The sequence below is a fragment of the Monodon monoceros genome, unplaced genomic scaffold, assembly GCF_005190385.1.
Source record: "Monodon monoceros isolate NGI ecotype Baffin Bay Population unplaced genomic scaffold, NGI_Narwhal_1 Super_Scaffold_12, whole genome shotgun sequence".
NCBI classification, from domain to species: Eukaryota; Metazoa; Chordata; class Mammalia; order Artiodactyla; family Monodontidae; genus Monodon; species Monodon monoceros.
Genome location: NW_021703768.1, coordinates 168,747,684 through 168,768,538, shown reverse-complemented (window position 1 = coordinate 168,768,538; position 20,855 = coordinate 168,747,684). Strand labels below are relative to the sequence as shown.

The following is a 20,855-nucleotide window of genomic DNA, read 5'->3' as shown; positions in this document are numbered from 1 at the left end:
GGGGGGGGGGCGGGGGGGGGGGCGGGGGGGGGGGGCCGGGGGGGGTTGGGGGGGGGGGGGGGGGGGGGGGGGGCGGTACCAAGGGTTACTGCTGGGAGGAAGGGCCTGTGTGGCAGCACGCATGCCCACCAGAACTCAGATTTTGACTGCACACCAGGGTTAAGACAAGGCAATCAAAATGCATTTAAGAACCAGTCTGTAGGTTCTCTGAAAAACCATCATCCAATGAAGTACTGTCAATTCCAAGATCCTTTCCACCATATTAACATTCATTTTCTCTAACAAATGATCATGATTGTAATCACGTCCACCCTGATTTTTAGATTCTTTGGTTTTGGTGCAGGTGTTGCTCTGAACACAAGCCCGCCTTCCCGCCCCCACTGGCTGACACACACACACACACAGACACACACACATCTAGCCCCTGCCCCCATTCACGGCAGGGCCACGGGAATGCATTTGAGTAGGTCTGTGGGATCTTGTCTCCTCTCCCCTATCAGTGGATGGTGAGAAAGATCCCACAAAATATGCCAGGCCGACCTAGCATCCTGAAAGACAAGGCAGGCATGGATCAAAGGCTGTGTGCTGGGTTTTCTAAAGTACAACCAAGGCACTAGCTTCCTGACCCAAGTCAGCCCTCCAGGACCAGAAGCCTGTCTGACTTGGACAGTGCTGCACACGGCACCAGTGCCCAGAGCCAGGCAGAAGCCCAGGGTCCATCTGTGATGCTACATATGCTGGTACCTGCGCCCCCAATCAATCACTAGGATCTTCAGCCCAGGGATGTTTCTCACATGTGGACCCTCCTCTTCACCCCCTGCTGCTGTGTCCTTGGCTTGGGCCTCTCCAACACTCCACAGAGGCCAGAGCTTCCAGCTGGCCTCCCTGCCTCTAGTCCTGTACCCAGGGTAACCACAGGACCTGCTCTAGAATGCACTCTCACCCCACCTCACCCTGCTGACGGCATCAAGTCCCTGTGCACATGGAGACCACTGTGCCCTTAGCTGGTCCCTCAACCCCAGCCTAGTCTTGATCTCCACCTTGATCTCTAGGGACTTCAAATTGTTCGCAGTCCCCTCAAGCATACGGATGCCCTTTTAAAGGTGTCTGGCACTCGGCTGAGTGTTTTATGTCTTTGGTCTCAATTTAAGAAGCAGAATCTCAGAAGAGTAATGTTCCCAAAAATATGGCACATACAGGCCTTCCTGACTCCACAGTCCTCCCCTGCCACAGCACCACTGATATTCGGGGCCAGATCATCTCTGTGGTGGGACATCCTGTGCATTATAGGATACTGAGAAGCAACCATGACCTCAACCTACCTGATATCAGTAACACCCAACCCAGGTGGGACAACCAAAAATGTCTCCAGGTACTGCTCAACATGCCCTGGGGGTAGAACCGCCTGGTGAGAATATCAGCCGTACTCAGCGTGCCTCTGCTCATGCTGTCTTGTGCCCGGCCTTCTCAACCCGTCATCTGCCACCTGTTCCTTCCCTCTAAAGGCTATAACCCAGGGGCACCTACTCTAGGCAGCCTTCCCTGCCTGCCCTGTACCCCTCTGCTCTGGCGGGTCAGGAACCTCCCCCTCTACCACTGTCCCCAGCAAGCAGAACCGTGATTATCAGGGAGGCAATGGTTGTGGGGGGGGCGGGGAGCACCAGGGAAGAGCGCAGGCTCTGGGGACCACCAGGACCTCATTCCCTTCTCCATGCAACCCTGAGCGACTAACCAGCCACTCTGAAGGACCCCCATTTCCTCACATGGAAAATGGAAGTGACACCATTCATAACAAAGTAGTTGCAAGTACTTGGTGACTTCATTCCTGCAAAGCGCTAGAATAGGATCTAGCACATACTAAGCCCTCAACAAATACCAAGATCTTAACTATTACTTACTTATTTGATCTCCTGGACTGTATTTAATTTCATCCCCATTTTCCCAGTGCTCAGTACAAAGATGGCCCAGAGAAGACTCCGAAAAATGCTTCCGAATGACTAAATGGATGCATAATGCGTGGGTGCAGGGATGCACAGGTGAATAAGTGTGTGCACAGATGCAAGGATGGATGCCTGAGTGCATTGATGCATACCACAGATGGATGGATGCATGGACACAGATGCATGCATGGGTGTGAATGCACACATGCATGGATGGGTGCGTGAATGTGGATGCATGCATGTATGGATGGGTGCATGGACATGGATGCATGCATACGGATGCATGCATGCATGAACGGATGCACGTGTGGGTTGATGCTTGGAGGGAGGGAGAGACCGAGAGAGGAGTAGATGAGAAGTGACCCCTGTGGACAAGACCTGGAGCCAAGGTAGAAGATCTGCAGAACTCACCCTTCCTAGCCGTAGCTCCCTTTCTAATAAACCACACTCCACCTCTGTTGATCTCTTTGTCTTGTTCAGGATTTGGCTCTACAACATTATTACACCCAACTTTCAGGTATTTTGAAGAACTGTCACACTGTGCAGGAGCAGATCACCCCATCCTGCCTCATAAAGACCACTGGTGATCAGCGTGGGTCCCCATCATAGGCCTCCGTCTACACCACACCACAGCCAAAAAGAAGACAAAGGGATCTGTGAGATCCCCTTTCTTAGTGGCCTCATTTCAAAACAAAGTCCTATCTGGATCCTATCAAATGGGCCAGTATCTGCAAAAGTGATATTCAAACAGGAAAATTATTAGGTGAATCCAAGTGGGTAGGAATTTGCACCCTTCCCCATGGTTCTACCAAATGTCATGAGCCAGACCCACAGGCGTGGCCTGGGGCAGCAGGGACCATGCTCCACCCTCCTGCTCTAGGTCTGCACCTGCCACAACAGCAATTCCATCCAGAGAGATGACAACATCCATCCCCTCTCGACCCAGAGCGGGAAACTCAGCACAGAGGTAGCCATGCAGAACTGGGCTTTGTGCACAGAGCAAACATGAGGGGCCGTAACGCAAACCCATTAAAAGGAAAACAGTCTGGTTTAGAAACCTGTATCTAAAAAACTTGTATTTAATAGGAAGAAAACTGAGGCTTTTGTTTTTTGTTAATAAAAATGGGGGGAATGCATAAAATTTTATCTAAACTTGCAGCAGAATTGAAAGTACCTTTACCTTAGGTTCATAGGCAGGAAAAAACAAAAATTAAAAATAGAAAAGAAATACAGACATATATGCCCATACTCTTCCCCTAGAAGCACAATGCAGATGGGGAAATCACAGTCTGGGTTTGAGTCCCCAGCTCTGCCCGCCCCGAGCCCTGGGTAGTGAGTGCACTTCTCAGGCTGCTCCCCATGTGTGCTGGGGAGCCTCTGTGAGCTGCACCCTGTGAGGCCCCAAGCCAGCCCAACTGCAGCAATTGCTCCACCCATGTTGGCTCTCATGAAACCCAACACTGCATGGCTGTGCAGCAAGGCCTCGAAGTGTCCGTGGGGGGTGAGCATGGGGCTGACTGGATTCAGCAGCAGTGCCCGGTGTGAGAGGACCACTTACCCTACCCAGGACATCAAGAGGCAGCTTTGAGTTCATGAGGACTGGCTTGACTTTGTCTCCAGAAAGCAAACCACTGATGGGTAAGAGGCTTTCAAAAATTCCATCAAATTTTGCCTTTTCTTCTACCTAGTTGGAAAGAAACAGCCTGAGTGAAAAAGTGTGAGAGTCCAAAATGAGCCCTGGCCTGAAGCTGATTGAAAATGGGCAAGGACACAGCGCTGGGCTCACCTAAGAGTACAGGACTGTCCTACTGCACTTCCAGAGTGAACTCTAGCCAGAAGGATACAGCCCTCTGGTGACTATGGATCTGGTGGCCAAGATCAACAGGGGAGAGAGGAGCTGGGCTTCACTCTCTGCCACAGGGGATGCCTGGGAGACCAAGGTCATTCCTACCTACCTCCTAGCTCACTAGGATGAGAAAGATGAAAGAACGAAGAACTAAATCTGGATATCAATCCATAGAACTTAAACAACTAAAGAACCAAATATAAAAATAAACCAAAGATGTAAGTAACTAATTATCAAAATCAACTTTAAGCATAAGAAGTCCTCTGTGTCTGACAATAAAAAATAAATAAATAATAAAGCTCCTCAGGAACAGAGTGAAGGGCTGGGCAGGGTTTGCAATGCAGAATAGCAGCCTCTACCATTCTGAAATACAAAATGCGGGCAGCATGTAAAGGGAGCTGTCAGTGAGGAGGGTCTGGGCAGGGGCCTCCAGTCTGCCCTCCTATGGAAATAAAGCCTGTGGCAAGGGGAAGTGAGGATATGGCAAACCTCTCACCACTCTGACCACAAGCTGGAGCCACTGGGAGCCCTAGGAAAATACTCTCGACAAGTGTCCATCAATGGAACAATGGATAAACAAAATGGTCCATCCATACAATGGAACATTATTCAGCCATTAAAAGGAATAAAACACTGATGCACACTACAATATGGATGAACCATAAAAACATTACACAGAATGAAATAAGTCAGTTACAAAAAGATAAATGTTCTATGACTCCACTTACATGAGGTCCCTAAAGTACTCAGATTAATAGACAGAAAGTAGCATGGTGGGTGCCAAGGGTTGGGGGAGGGGGAATGGAAAGTTAGTGTTTAATGGGGACAGAGTTTTATTCTGCAAGATGAAAACGTTCTAGAGATGGACAGTGGTGATGGTTACACAACAACGTGAATGTGTCTAACACTACTGAACTATACACTTAAAAATGGTTAAGATGGACCTCTAGGACAACTTCAAACATACTAACATTCACATCATAAGGGTCCCAGAAGAAGAAGAGAGAGAGAAAGGGACAGTGAGCTTATTTCAAGAAATAGCTGAAAATTTCCATAACCTGGGGAAGAAAACAGATATCCAGGTCCAGGAAGCACAGAAAGTTCCAAATAAGATGAATCCAAAGAGGTCCACACCAAGGCATCATAATTAAAATGGCAAAAATTAAAGATAAAGAGAGAATCGTAAAAGCAACAACATAAAAGCAAGTAGTTACATACAAGCAAAGTCCCATAAAACTCTGCTGACTTTTCAGCAGAAATTTTACAGGCCAGAAGGAACAGGCACAATATATTCAAAGTGCTGAAGGAAAACACTTACAACTGAGAATACTCTCTACCCAGCAAGATTATCATTCAGATTTGAAGGATAAATAAAGAGTTTTACAGACAAGCAAAAGTAAGAGTTCAGCACCACTAAACAAGCCTTATGAGAAATGCTAGAGATTTCTCTAAGTGGAAAAGAAAAGGCCACAACTAGAAACAAGAAAATTATGAAAGGAAAAAAATCTCATTGGTAAAGGCAAACATACAGTAAAGGTAGGGATCAACCACTTATAAAGCTAGTAGGAAGGTTAAAAGACCAGCAGTAAAATCATCTATTTCTATAGTAAGTAGTTAAGAAAAACACAAAATAAGAAGATGCAAAATACGATGTCAAAAACAAAACGTGGTGAGGGGAAGTAAAAATGTACGATTGTTAGAATGCGTTCTAAATCTAAGAGAGCATCAACTTAAAATACTCACCTATGCATACGTTGTTATACGTGAACCTCACGGTAACCACAAACCAAAAACCTATAATGGATCTACATAGACACAAAAGAGAAAAGCATCCAAACATAACACTAAAGAAAGTCACCAAATCACAAGGGAAAAGAGCAGAAAAAAGGAACTCAGACTTCCCTGGTGGCGCAGTGGTTAAGAATCCGACTGCCAATGCAGGGGACATGGGTTTGAGCCCTGGTCCGGGAAAGATCCCACCCCACGGAGCAACTAAGCCCGTGCGCCACAACTACTGAGCCTGCGCTCTAGAGCCCATGAGCCACAACTACTGAGCCCGTGTGCCACAACTACTGAAGCCCACGTGCCTAAAGCCCGTGCTCCACAACAAGAGAAGCCACCACAACGAGAAGCCACCACAATGAGAAGCCCGTGCACCACAACGAAGAGTAGCCCCCGCTCGCCGCAACTAGAGAAAGCCCACATACAGCAAGGAAGACCCAACGCAGCCAAAAATGAATAAATAAATTTAATTTTAAAAAAATGGGAATAACACCACCAAGAATTAGAAAAGCATGCATTTAAAAAAAAGAAAAAAAGGAACAGCAACAATAAAACTACCAAAACGAACTGAAAACAATGAACAAAATGGCAATAAGTACATACCTATCAATGACTACTTTAAATGTAAATGGACTAAATGCTCCAATCAAAAAACATGGAGTGGCTGGATGGATAAAAAACAAGACCCATCTATATGCTGCCTTTAAGAGACTTCAGATCTAAAGACACATACAGACTGAAAGTGAGGGGTTGGAAAAAGATATTCCACACAAATGGAAATGAAAAGAAAGCTGGGGTAGCAATATTTACATCAGATAAAATAACTGTAAAACAAAGACTGTAACAAAAGACAAAGAAGGGCATTACATAATGACAAAGGGGTCAATCCAACAAGAAGATATAACAATTGTAAACATATATGCACCCAACATAGAAGCACCAAAATACCTAAAGCAAATATTAACATAAAGGGAAAAATTGACAGTAATACAATAATAATTGGGAATTTTAACACCCCACTTACATCAATAGATCATCTAAACAGAAAATCAATAAGGAAAGAATGGCCTTAAGTGATACATTAGATCAGATGAAATTATTAGATATATATAGAACATTCCATCCCAAAACAGCAAAATACACATTCAAGTGAACATCGGACATTCTCCAGGACAGATCACACACTACAGCACAAAGCAAGTCTCAATAAATTTAAGACTGGAATCATATCAGTCTTTCTGACCACAACAGTATGAGACTAGAAATCAACTACAGGAAAAAAACCGCAAAAAACACACACACATGCATTCTAAACAATATGTTACTAAACAACCAATGGGTCACTGAAGACATCAAAGAGAAAATCAAAAAATACCTGGAGACAAATGAAAATGGAAACAAAGTGATCCAAATTCTGTGGTATACTATTGTAAATCAGCTATATTCCAGTAAAATTTAAATACTTTTTAAAAAATCTATGGTATACAGCAAAAGCAGTTCTAAGAGGGAGTTTATAGTGCTACAAGCCCACCTAAGGAAACAAGAAAAATCTCAAACAATCTAACCTTACACCAAAAGATACTAGAAAAAGAGAAACAAACAAAACCCAAAGTTAGTAGAAGGAAGGAAATAATAAAGATCAAAGCAGTAATAAATGAAAAAGAGACCAAAAAGACAATATAAAAGATCAATGAAAGAGCTGGTTCTTTGAAAAGATAAACAAAATTGATAAGCCTTTAGCCAGACTCATCAAGGAAAAAAAAAAAAAAGGGTCTAAATAGATAAAATCAGAAATAAAACAGGAGAAATTATAATTGACACCAAAGAAATACAAAGGATAATAGGGGATTACTATGAACAATTATATGCCAACAAATTGGAAAACTTAGAAGACATGGATAAATTGCTAGAAATGTATACTCTCCCAAGACTGAATTAGGAAGAAATAGAAAATGTGAACAGACTGATTACCAGTAATGAAACTGAATTAGTAATTTTAAAAACTCCCAACAAAGTCCAGGAACCAGACAAATTCTACAAAACATTTAAAGAAGAGTTAACACCTATCCTTCTCAAACTACTGCAAAAAATTTAAGAGGCAGGAAAGCTTCCAAACTCATTCTACAAGGTCAGCATCACCCTGATACCAAAACCAGACAAAGAAAATTACAGGCCAATATCACTGATGAATACAGATGCAAAAATCCTCAATAAAATATTAGCAAGCCAAATTCAACAATACATACACCATGATCAAGTGGAATTTATTCCAGGGATGCAAGGATGGTTCAATATCAATAGCACAACATTAACAAATTGAAGAATAAAAATCATATGATCATCTCAATAGATACAGTAAAAGCTTTTGACAAAATTCAACATCCATTTGAGATAAAAACTCTCCAGAAATTGGGCAGAGAAGGAACATAATTCAACATAATAATGGCCATATATGATAAGCCCACAGCAAACATTATACTCAATGGTGAAAGGCTGAAAGCATTTCCTCTAAGATCAGGAACAAGACAAGAATGCCCCCACTCTTGCTACTTTTCTTCAATATAGTATTGGAAGTCCTAGATGCAGCAATCAGACAAGAAATAAAAGGAATCCAAATTGGAAAGGAAGAAGTAAAACTGTCCCTGTTTGCAGATGACATGATACTATACATAGAAAATCCTCAAGACACCACCAAAAAAATACTAGAGCTCATCAATGAATTTGTTGCAGGATGCAACATATACAGAATTCTGTTGCATTTCTGTACACTAACAACGAACTATCAGAAAGAGAAATTAAAGAAACAATCCCATTTACAGTTGCATCAAAAACTATAAAATATTGGGCTTCCCTGGTGGCGCAATGGTTGGGAGTCCGCCTGCCGATGCAGGGGACGCGGGTTCGTGCCCTGGTCCGGGAGGATCCCACATGCTGCGGAGCGGCTGGGCCCGTGAGCCATGGCTGCTGAGCCTGCGCGTCCGGAGCCTGTGCTCCGCAGCGGGGGCCACAGCTGTGAGAGGCCCGCGTACCACAAAAAAAAAAAAAAAAAAAAAAAAACTATAAAATATCTAAGAATAAATCTAACTAAGGAGGTAAAAGATCTATACTCAGAAAACTGCAAGACACTGATGAAAGAAACTGAAGACAACACAAACTGATGGAAAGATATATCGTGCTCATGGATTGGAAGAATGAATATTGTTAAAATGACCATACTACCGAGGGCAATCTACAGATTCAATGCAATCCCTATCAAAATACCAATGACATTTTTCAAAGGATGAGAACAAATAATTTTAAAATTTGTATTAAATGCAAAGGACTCCAAATAGACAAAACAATCTTGAGAAAGAACAGTGCTGGAGGTATCAAGCTCCCTAACTGATGTTACAGAACTACAGTAATCAAAACAGTATAGTACTGGCACAAAAAACAGACACAAAGATCAATGGAACAGAACAGAGAGCCCAGAAATAAACCTATGCACTTATGGTCAGTTAATCTAAGACAAAGGAGACAAAAACAGACAATGGAGAAACGACAATGTCTTCAATAAGTGGTACTGGGAAAACTGGACAGCTGCATGTGAAAGAATGAAATTAGAACATTTTCTTACACCACATACAGAAATAAGCTCAAAATGGATTAAAGACCTAAACGTAAGACCAGAAACCAGAAAAATCCTAGAAGAAAACATAGGCAGAACACTCTTTGACATAAATCATACCAATATTTTTTTTGGATCTGTCTCCTAAAGCAAAGGAAACAAAAGCAAAAATAAAGAAATGGGACCTAATTAAACGTAAAAGCTTTTGCACGGCAAAGAAAACCACCAACAAAATGAAAAGGCAGCCTACTGAGTGGGAGAAAAGATTTACAAATGATTTCTCTGATAAGGGGTTAATATCTAAAAATATACAAAGAACTCATTCAACTCAATATCAAAAAACAACCTGATTAAAAAATGGACAGAGGATCTGAACAGACATGTTTCCAAGGAAGACATACAGGGCTTCCCTGGTGGCACAGTGGTTAAGTATCCGCCTGCCAATGCGGGAGACACAGGTTCGATCCCTGGCCGGGAAGATCCCACATGCCGCGGAGCAACTAAGCCCGTGCGCCACAACTACTGAGGTTGCACTCTAGAGCCCATGCTCTGCAACAAGTGAAGCCACGACAATGAGAAGCCCGCACACCGTAACGAAGAGCAGCCCCTGCTTGCCTCACCTAGAGAAAGCCCATGTGCAGCAACGAAGACCCAACACAGCCAAAAATAAAAATAAATAATTTTTTTAAAAAAGATAGTGAACTCTATATTATGTGTATTTTACCACAGTTAAAAAAAAAAAGAGAAAAAACAAATCAGAGCACAAGCAGACACTGCGTACTCGAATCACCATAAGCACTGAGAATCCCAACTCCCTGCATCCGCCTGGAGTATGGAACTCTCCCTGGATCTGTCAGACTCGCTGGCTCAGGCTTCAGGAAGCCCAGGAACTTCCACCACAGAAAAGAACATTAACACTTGTCATCGTTTCTCTGAATGGAGTGCAAAGCTCTCTGCCCCACCACGGTGCCATTCCTGCCCCAACTCCCCTCTTCAAGGCCTCACAGGCTCCTCAGCCGCCAGCTCTTCTCTTGAGGCCTCAACACAGTTCCTGCCAGAGAGGGGCCGAAACGGTTCAAGGAATAATAAGATCCCTTTGGCACCATTTTCACAACAAAGCAGCTGCTTTTCAAAGTAGGCGCTGTGCAATTGGACTACAGAGAAAGAAATCCTTCGGCACTGCAGCAACATGCTTGATTGCTCACAAAGGCAACTTCCTGACCCCTCAGTCACCTGAGGCCTCTTCCTGCCCTGTCCCTGCACCCGACCTCTCCCATATAAACCCTTTCAAGGAGGGAACACACCAACCCCATAAAAAGGGACAAAAAAGCACTTGGGGCTGGGGGGTGGGTGAGGGGTGTCTATTTCATAGCAGGACTGCTATTAATGTCAGTATTTAAACCAGATAAAAGTGAGGAAATGTGACAACCCGCTCACAGTGAGTTGGGAGGAGGTCTTATTACTGGGAGACTGTCTCCAAGCCATACACAAGTTGCCTTCTGGAGTAAATTCCGCACTTATTAGGAGACACCACTCGTTTTTCTTTCTAGAAGCAGTAACACAGCTCTACAGCCACAACATCCTGTCTTAAAAAGAACACATTAAGTGTTGAGAGAAGCTTTTCAAAAAGCAATAGGAGCAAAACAGAAAGGAAAGAATTATAACGCATAAACTGGCTGGAAATAACGAAGAAAGCTACGAAGACATCCAGGAAGTCTTCATGCTTTAGAGTTCTCACAATTTCTCCTTCTATCCTGATTAACCAACCCAAGCAGCAAAACCACAGAACATGACCTAGAAATACGAGATTTCAACTGTAAACATTTCAGAGTCCAACATCTGAAACTTAGCTAACTGCCTTAGTAGGCAACACCCAATTATAGGAAAAGGGGATAGATAGCCTTTGCAAAGACTCTAATTTGGAAAAGTATTTTGTCCAACTTCTGTGGCATACTCACTCTGAAACAGAGTGGATGATACAATCGTCCTATGAAATGTTCTGAACGTCATAAATGGCTAAACGACTGCATGTGAAAGACAGCCGAGGGGCGCCTTCCCCGGTCACTTACCCTCACAGCCCAATGGGCCTCTGCAGAAGGCGGCGTGACCATCAAAGGGCTGCTGGTGTCGTGCTGAGGAGAAAGAGGTACATTGCACTGTAGCTGGCACAGAATTCTACTACTGGAGGATGTGTTCACTATCAGGGTACACATTTCAAAGTGCTTTCAAAAAGGAGAAAAACCTCAAAAAGTTAAACACAGGATTACCATATAACTCAGCAATTCTACTCCTAGGTATAGACCCAAAAGAACTGAAAACAGGTGTGCAAACAATTCCTTGTGCATGAATTATTATGTCCACCAACAGACGAATGGATAAACAAAATGGGGTAGACCGCACAATGCAATCTTATTCAGCAACGTAAAGGAATGAAGTACTGACACATGCTACAATGTGGATGAACCTTGAAAACGTTATGCTGAGTGAAAGCCAGCTGTATGACTCTATAAAATGTCCAGAACAGGCAAATGCATAGAGACAGAAAGCAGATTAGTGGCTGCCAAGGGTTGGGGGAGGGGGAAATAGGGAATGATTATTTAATGGGTGTAGAGTTTTCTTTTGGGGTGACGAAAATATTCTGACCAGTTAGAAGTGATGGTTACCACAATATTGTGAATGCACTAAATGTCACCCAATTGTTCATTTTTAAACAGTTAATTTTAGATTATGTAAATTTCCCTGCAATTAAAAGAAAATTAAAAAGAGGGAGAGAGAAAACATGGAGAGATAGATAAATAGATATTAGAAGAACGTGAACTTGAAGGATTTTGACACTTACAAACTTAGGCGGCGGCATGTTCAAATTCAGATTGCTCAAGGTAACTTCGTGGCCGCTCTGTGCACAGGCCACTAGTCTCAGTGCAACATAGAAACCCTGCAAATCCAAAAAAGGGGGAGGCGTAAACCCCACCCAGCTGGCAGCGGCAGTGGCAGAGCTGTCTGCAGCAGTGGGCTTTGGGGAAAGAGGGATTTCAGTTTACTTCAACAAGGAAGACCACATGTGAGCAAGTCACTTACAGTGTTGAGCAGAACTGGTCTCACCCTGGGAGCACTGTTTAAATGAATATGCTAAAATGGACTTAGCCCATTGCTTTCTGAACACCGTAAAATTTCAAATAAATGTATTTTCAAATAAATGTATTTTCAAAAATAATCTCAACATTTAGGAAATGCTAGACTGTAAAAGTAGCAGACTGCAGTTTAAGAGTCTAAAGGATGGTTCAAATATGCGTTGACTTTTAAAAAATGGTTTGAAATAGACACAGTTGTTTGGGAATTGACACTCGCGATTCCCTGGGATGCCCCTGGCCTCACTGAACAGAGCATCTCCCACTCACCCTCCCTACTCCCCAATGGCCTGACGTGGACTTCACTTCCCACATAAGGACAAAGGACCTGAACCAGGCCAGCAGGGCCCTTGGCTCCTCCTCGCCCTCCTCCTAACCCAGAACTGGCCACGCCACAGTCTTAGTGGACTCGTGTGGCATCACCTAGTTTTTTTTAAATTGATCAACGGGCCTAAGCACATGGACTCTTTTTAAAACTGTAAACACAATTATGGTTTTAAAAACTTCTTCGAAGAGATGAGCACTAGAGCAGCTTTTCTCAAGCTGATGTCTACAGAATGCCCGTGTAGAGTGTAGAGAAATGGGGACATTAGTAAGGTTAGAAGAACTGCATTAAGCAAAGTTAACAGGGCTCTCTTACACAAAGATCCTCAGAACCCTTAACACACAGATGCGTACTGTGAATCTCAAGCGAGGGAGGAAAAGCTAACGGTGCTTTCCCGACGGGTTGGATCACGGACAGTGAGACACCAGGAACAACATCCCTTGGAATATAGTTGGGGGAAAGACTGAACGAAATTAAAATATGACCATTTAAAAATCATAAGTACTATAACATTCCATCTATAGAACATTCTCAAAATGACAAAATTATGTCAGAGAAGGAACCAGTGGTTGCCAGGGGTCAGGGTGTGACTACCAATGGGCTGCATGAGGGAGACTCTGGGGTCTGAGAATGTTCTGATCCTGACTGTTGTGATGGTTACGTGAATCTATGCAAGTGATGAAATTACATAGAACTATATACAACAGAAACAAAAACCACAAGAAAGTGCAGGTATCAATAAAACTGGTCAGCTCTGAGTCAGGCTTCTGAGCAGTGTGCTTTGGTGAGAGCTGGAAAATGATACACAAGAACTCACTGAACTATTTTTTGCAACTTCCATGAGAGTCTGAAGTTATTTCAAAATAAAACGTTTTGAAAACATTTCAACTGCTTGTAAGCACACAAAATATACCAGATACGCTAACCATGAAAGATGGCTCCAAGAGTTCAAAAGACCTTTATTTCAAAATGAAACCTTCCCATTTTAACAGTCTGATGTCCGCACTTATGACCAGTAATACTTGTCAGTGGAGACAACGAGGAAGGAAGTGGAGAGGTGACCCGGCCTGGGGGCTCTGGCCCAGCCCCAGCACTTGCTCTGTGTATACGGGTATATACCTGTTTGTCCAAGAACCCTTTACCTTCTGGGTCGGCCAAGTCCCATATCTGTGGAAACACAAAAATGCTCGTGAGTGCGACCGGCTGATCATTGACTGTTTAATCACAAAACAGGAGCCACCATCGCTACATGTGGGCCTTATGTATACGCCACAGCAGCCACAGATTCAGAACAGGTGAATAGCTTTCACCCCTCCCTCCCCCCAGGGGCACACAGCGGTCAGTGGCAGAGCCCAGAGAACACCCAGGTACACCTGGCTCCAAGGCCAACATAAATCCACAGCTATCAAGATCCCAAGAGCACTCAGGCCTCTTGTCTGCTATGCAAGCAAAGGGTGGCAGTAGCCATCAGAGCACTTGGATCTACCAATTACAGACCCGAGAGGCTCACAAAGGCCAGCTCACTTCCAAGGGAAGTACAGACCGCATGAAGAGGGGTCTGCACAGGCCGGCCTTCACCTGCCGGGAGAGCCCTGAGGGCGGCCACAGAAATCGCTATCATTCATCACATACCTTCCCAAGGATAATGTCTGAGAGCCCAGACTTCTTTAGAAAAAGTGCAGCTTCACTCGCCCCAACTCGCCCTGTGTATGCTGGGTCTACCTGGAATTGGGGAGCAACACTTGAGACAAGGCTTCAGCAACAGAGCAGCAGGTAAAAGCATTACCCATGACACTGGCTGCTAGCTGATAATTTGGAAACAGAAAGGGATGAAAGGCCTTACTGGGCTGCAATTCACAGCTGTGGTTTCTGAGTCACTCACTCTAATTTCAATCCAAAAAGACACTAGTGAAAACTTACCTGCTTATAATAAGATTCATATAATGGATTTCCAGTGGGAATCTGTAAACAAAACCACAGATATTGGTCAAAGGTGGACACAAAACCCTTCCAAAAAAAAGTGTCCCTCAATTCTGTTATCACCAAAATACACAATAATGAAAATCAAAATTTATGCACTTTAAACGTCCTCTATACGTGGACTGTAGTTTATTTTCAGGGATAACACACTTACTTGATTTAGAAAAAGGAAATGTTAATGCTCTTAAATAATCCCGATTCCAACACAAACAACACAGTCGTTCAGGAAGGAGCAGCAGACCAGAGTCGTTTTCTATTCACTGACCGATGGGATTTCGGTGTGTCCAGGAGCTCAGAGGGAAAAGACACCCTTATCCTTTGAGATCGTTCTCTGGCTCCGGAACCAGAACAGGAGTTTCTGCACATCATCATGAATCACCAGTCACAGAAGCTTCAGACTGGTTTCCCTGCTCCAGGTCTCATCCCCACCCATCTCGTCCTCCACCAGCCGCCCACCCAAGGGCTGCGCAAAAACCACTGACCAGCCCCAGCTGCCAGGAGAGAGCTGGCCAGTGACTGCTCCCACAATGACAGGCAGGAAGTTCAAAATCCTCAGCTTGGCACCGAAGACACTCCATGTTCCAGACATTCCAGATTCCCCAAGATGTCGCTGTTCAGAGAAGGTAACCACCCAGTCTAGGATCAAGCCGCAAATTGAGGCCACGCCTGGATTCAGCCTGGTTGGCGGCCAAACCCTCACACATCCCACCGTGTCACGGTCTCTCTTCCCAACCTCAGCAAGCTGCCCGCCAGTGGGGAGGAGGGGATCTGCAGGAGTATGCCAGCAGGGGTAGGAATTCAGCAGCCACTAAGATGTTAGCTGTAAAGGCTTACACGTGTTGGTTTTTTACCTCATGAAGGGAAAAAAGCAGGACATGGCTAACTTGCCATTGATTTAGTGAGCAAGAAAAGTGAAGAAGACACCATTATGCTTAATCTTATGGAAGAACTGGTGTGTAAACAGGTAAAGAGAAGAATGCCAGGAAAAATGAGTACCAGATGAGAGGCGGGATGACAGTGTTTATTTTAAAAGTCTTTGAATGCTGTTGTGCAACTTTTCATAATGAATAAAACTGGGGGGAGGCGGGTTCCCTTCAGTTACAATCGCTGATTTGAACCAGCCCAACACTTGCCCAACTGTGCTGTAAAAAGTCATTTCAGGTTAAAAATAATGCCCAGATTACGGTCAGCTCCTCTGGAGGATGCCAACACCTGCAAATGCAGAAAGAAGCGAAAGTACAAGAACACCAGCAAGAGAGAAGGAAAACAGAAGGAAAAGAGCAAAAAGATCTGAAAGGCAGCAGAGGAAAGTCAAAAAAAAAGAAAAACGGGAAAAGAAAGAGGGAAATCCTGAAAAGGCAGAAAAAGCTAAAAAGCTAGGCAGAACAATGTGAAAAAGCAAGAAAGGAGGGTAAAGGCCAATGGCTTGAGAAACAAAAGGCGACAACACCAATAAGAAGAAATGAGAGCTAAGTGGGGAATTCCCTGGTGGTCCAGTTGTTAGGACTCTGCGCTTTCACTGCCGTACTAAGATCCTGCAAGCCGCATGGTGCAGCCAAAAAAAAAAAGAGCTAAATGTACAGCTACAGCAGCTCCCTGGAGGGAGGGTTCCTCCTGCCCTGGGCCCTTGTGTATACCGTCCTGGGGGAGGCTGTCGCCTTTAGCTTCTTATGACTTAGATGGCAATGTCCACCATCACACCCTGTTTGATCTCCAGGGTTTAAAACCCCACATGAACTCATACAACTCAATAGCAAAAAAACAAACAACCCAATTAAAAAATAGGCAGAGCATCTGAATAGACATTTTTCCAAAGAAGACATACAGATGGCCAACAGGTATGTGAAAAGATGCTCAACATCACTAATCATCAGGGAAATGCAAATCAAAACTACACTATCTCACCTCACACCTGTCAGAATGGCTAGCATCAAAAAGATAAGAAATAACAAAGTGTTGGAGAGGGCGTGGAGAAAAGGGAACCCTTGCACACTGTTGGTGGAAATGCAAATGGGTACAGCTGCTATGAAAACAGTATGGAGGTTCCTCAAAAAGTTAAAAACAGAACTACCATATGATCCAGCAATTTCACTTTTGGGTATTTATCCAAAGGAAATGAAAACACTAAGAAAAACAAACAAACAAACAAACAACTCCATGTTCACTGCAGCATTATTTACAATAGCCAAGCATGAAAGCAACCTAAATATTTACTGATCGCTGGATGAACAGATAAAGAAAATGTGGTGTGTACACACACACACACTCATGCACACAGAGGAATATTATTCAGTCATTAAAAAGAAGGAAATCTTGTCATTTGTGACAATGTGAATGAACCCTGAAGACATTATGCTAAGTGAAATAAGTTAAACAGGGAAAGACAAATACTGGATGATCTCACCTATATGTGGAATCTAAAAAACAAAAACAAGAAACCAAACTCACAGATACAGAGAACAGATGGGTGGTTGCCAGAGATGGGAATAGGGGGTAGGTGAAATGGGTAAAGGTGGTCAAAAGGTGCAAACTTCCAGTTATAAAATAAGTAAGTCATGAGATATAATGTACAGCATGGTTAATATAGTCAATAATACTGTACTGTATACTGAAAGTTGCTAAGAGTAGATCTTAAAAGTTCTCATCACAAGAAAAGAGATTTTATAACTATATGGTGATGCATGTTAAGTACTGTGATCATTTCACAACGTGTACAAATAGCAAATCATTACATCGTGCACCTGAAACTAATATAATGTTATATGTCAACTATAACCTCAATTTAAAATAATTAACTAATTAAAATTAAAAAAGCTCTGCATGCTTTCAAAACACATCTCCCCAGAGAAGTAAGGCTGACAGAGGAAGCAAAGTCAGGCAGGCTGTCTGTCATCTATCAGTAAAGGTAACCGTGCTGGGTCTAGATAGCACATCCTGTGCCCCGGCTCATGGAAATGGAATGCAGAGACCCTAGGGACCCCCACCTTGACAAAGGTCCCCTTCCTGCCAGCAATCAGAGAGGCACGGGTCTGAAATGCATTTCCAGTGGGATTTTTTTTAAGATCTCATGGTAAGCAAGAGAGAGGTTTCCAAGCTACTACGATTCCAATGAAAAAAAGTTACGATATTTGGAGCATAGATGGTTAATAACTGTCTCAAACTTCCCAAACGCTTCTGAACTAGATCCATAATTAGGAGGAACAAGACCCCAAATAGTCCAGAAAAGACTCTGAAGCCCCAGGCCCAAAGCTGGGACCATCGATGCTAAGGGCTCATCCTATAGACAGTCTATGGCCAAGTGTTGATCCCAAATGACCTACAACTAACGGAAAACCACAGAATATGCCTCACCCATTCCTCTCTAAGTACAGGAATCAATTTGGGTAACCTGGGACAATGACAGCAGTGAAAGGTTCTGATTTAATTACACATACCTCAGGCACTACATAAGCAGAAGGGGGAGTAAAGGGAGAACACCAACAGATCTAATGGCACTTCCTCTTACCACACTACTTCCTCCTGGCGACAGCGGAGTCACACCTGCAAGCTGCCCAATACACCGTTGCAACAGAGCTGAGGGTGAATGCTGCTAAGGCCTCGAGTCCCCAAGTGACGGGCAGAGACCTTGGACACAAACAGCTTGTTGGTGCAGGCAGCCGCTCTGCTGGGACAGAGCCCCCTGAGAGCTGAGAGTGGGCACCAGAGCTGCCCACCTCTGCCTAACCCCAAAGCGAGCCCAGGGGCAAAGGTAGAAAGAGGACAGGCCAGGGGACAAGGCCTTCAGTGTAAGGGCTGCAGACAGCTCTGAGATGGCTTCAAGAACGGACGGAGCCGGCCCAGGAGGGTGTTCTTCTCCACCAGCCCACTGTGCTAAGACGCCATCTTTGACTCTGAATTATTCATTGAAGTTCAATATAACTTTCAATGTGATCTTTCAGTTGATCTCCTAAAATACTAAGAAAACTTCCTGTGGCCTCTTCGCTCTAACCTCCACCCCAGAGGCAACCTACAAATGGGGAGACTGGGAGGGCAGCACATCAGGGAACAAGTTCACATCCTTCTGCTGGGAGGCCTTTAAACTCCACAGTTGATGCAAGTGTGCACAATTTTAATGCTGGAGAAAACCAGCTTGAGGTGAGGAACATAGCAGTACTACTTTGGAGGGGAAACCCTAAGGACTGGGGTTCTGGCCACACCTAACCCTCTCAGGATTGAGTCCATCCAGCTCTCTGATTCCTGCTTTCATCCTCCATGGGCAGGAGCTCTTATGCAAAACAAAGCAATGATGGCTGGCCTTGCTTGTTTCAAAATGACATTTGTAAAGCAAATTAATTTTCAATTTAAAACTTTTAGAAAAGTATAATTCCTTGTTCTGATAAATAGTGGATCACATTTACTGAGCCTCACTATTTTCTATCCTGTACCTCATTTAATTGTCCCAAACAATGCTATGGGCAGGTACTACTGTTCGTCCCAATTTATGGGTGAGGAGACTGAGGTTACCTTGCTCAGGGTCACACAGCCAAGGAGTGACGGAGCCAGAGGAGACCCAGGCCATGTGGCACTAACCTACTCTGCACCCTGCAAAAACAGCCCAGGCATGACAGAGCCAGACACAGGGCCACTGCACAGCCTCCCGTGCATGCTCACCTAAGAAAAGGCAAAACACGTGATTATGTCATGGTACATTTTATTCAACAGACATGGTCAAAGTGCAAGACTTGACTTAAGCATATGAACTGACTTGAAAACCAGCACAGCCTGCCATTTCCTCAGGAAAACTGAGACCCCATAACGGCTGCGTTTTTCAAAGCTGTTGCCAAGTTTTGCAGGAAGTTAGGCACTTTACACCAAAAGACATCCCTGTCTGAGTTCCTCCTTGGAAAGCAAGATGCTGACTCAAAAACAAGGCTAGAGAAGTGCTCACTTGATAATTCTTGCATTTCACCTTCCACTTAGAGATAGTTCCCCTCACTATTTGCACAACCATTACCTTGGCGGTGCGCACAGCCCTCCAGGCAGGCCAGACCACATTCTGCAGGTAAGGAAACCGGGACATAACTCAGTAGCACTCAAAGAGCATCAGCAAACACTGGGGCATCCTGAACCTCCCTGAAACTGACAGCTCACTCCAACTGCCAGATGAGAAGTTTCTAAGCCAGAGCTAAGGTGAACACTGCCGAGAGAACTGAGACATGAGAAAGAGCTTTCATAAATCCTGAAGAAAAAGACACCCCAATTTAAAAATGAGCGAAGGATAAGAAAAAGGTGATTCTGAAAGAAGAGATGCAGCAAAGTTAGGGGAGATGTTCAATTTAGGTACAGCAAAATAGAATGAAATACCAGTTGTTTGCTATCAGGTTGGCAAAGTCAAAGAGAGGTGCCATGCAGGGTTGGCAAAGCTGGAAACACATCTTGGGCCCTGCCAGTGGGAAAATAAACTGAGTGGAATGGCCTTCTGGAGGGCAATGCAACAGCATGTGATAAGCAGGCTTAACGTGATTCTTTGTTGATACAGATAAGATTACTCTAAAATTTATACAGAAAGGCAAAGGAGTTAAAACAATGTTGAAAAAGAATAAAGTGGGAGGAATCAGTCTACTCAATTCCAAGGCTTGCTATAAAACTACAGTAATTACGACAGTGTAGCACTGACGGAGGGAAAGACACGTAGAACCATGGAACAGAACAGTGAGCCCAGGAAGAAACCCACACAGATGCTCCCAGTTGACTTCTGACAAAGGTGCAAAAGCCACTCAGGAGCAAAGAGGCCTGTTCCACAAATGGTGCTGGAGCAACTAGCCATCCAGAGGAAGAGAATGAGCCTGGAGACCTAAGTCTCACACTTTTTACAAAATTAATTCCAAGTGGATCATGGACGTAAATGTAAAACTATAAAACTTTTAGGAAAAAACAGGAGAAAGGGGCTTCCCTGGTGGTGCAGTGGTTGAGAATCTGCCTGCTAATGCAGGGGACACGGGTTCGAGCCCTGGTCTGGGAGGATCCCACATGCCGCGGAGCAACTGGGCCTGTGAGCCACAACTACTGAGCCCGCGCGTCTGGAGCCTGTGCTCTGCAACAAGAGAGGCCGCGATAGTGAGAGGCCCGCGCACCGCGATGAAGAGTGGCCCCAGGGCTTCCCTGGTGGCGCAGTGGTTGAGAGTCTGCCTGCCGATGCAGGGGACATGGGTTTGTGCCCCGGTCCAGGAAGATCCCACATGCCACGGAGCGGCTGGGCCCGTGAGCC

At 44.2% G+C, this 20,855-nt stretch overlaps 1 protein-coding gene across 14 annotated transcripts in view; it reads right to left on the bottom strand.

Annotated features, from left to right (window-relative positions):
* Positions 1–20,855, bottom strand: part of EPS15L1 (epidermal growth factor receptor pathway substrate 15 like 1) — a 101,641-nt gene that overhangs the window by 64,033 nt on the left and 16,753 nt on the right. For 12 of the 14 annotated variants that reach the window (XR_003792535.1, XM_029215735.1, XM_029215727.1 and 9 more), the window contains exons 2-7: positions 14,549–14,590; positions 14,261–14,350; positions 13,748–13,795; positions 12,015–12,110; positions 11,245–11,307; positions 3,499–3,624 (exon numbers count right to left, since the gene is read on the bottom strand). Coding sequence is in view for 13 of the 14 variants with exons in the window: in XM_029215735.1 (XP_029071568.1) it covers positions 3,499–3,624; positions 11,245–11,307; positions 12,015–12,110; positions 13,748–13,795; positions 14,261–14,350; positions 14,549–14,590 (465 nt within the window). In the remaining variant the exon portion in view is untranslated. Of the gene's footprint in view, positions 1–3,498; positions 3,625–11,244; positions 11,308–12,014; positions 12,111–13,747; positions 13,796–14,260; positions 14,351–14,548; positions 14,591–15,090; positions 16,342–20,855 lie in introns of those variants that run through there. The other 2 variants (XM_029215739.1, XM_029215730.1) reach the window with 2 other exon arrangements.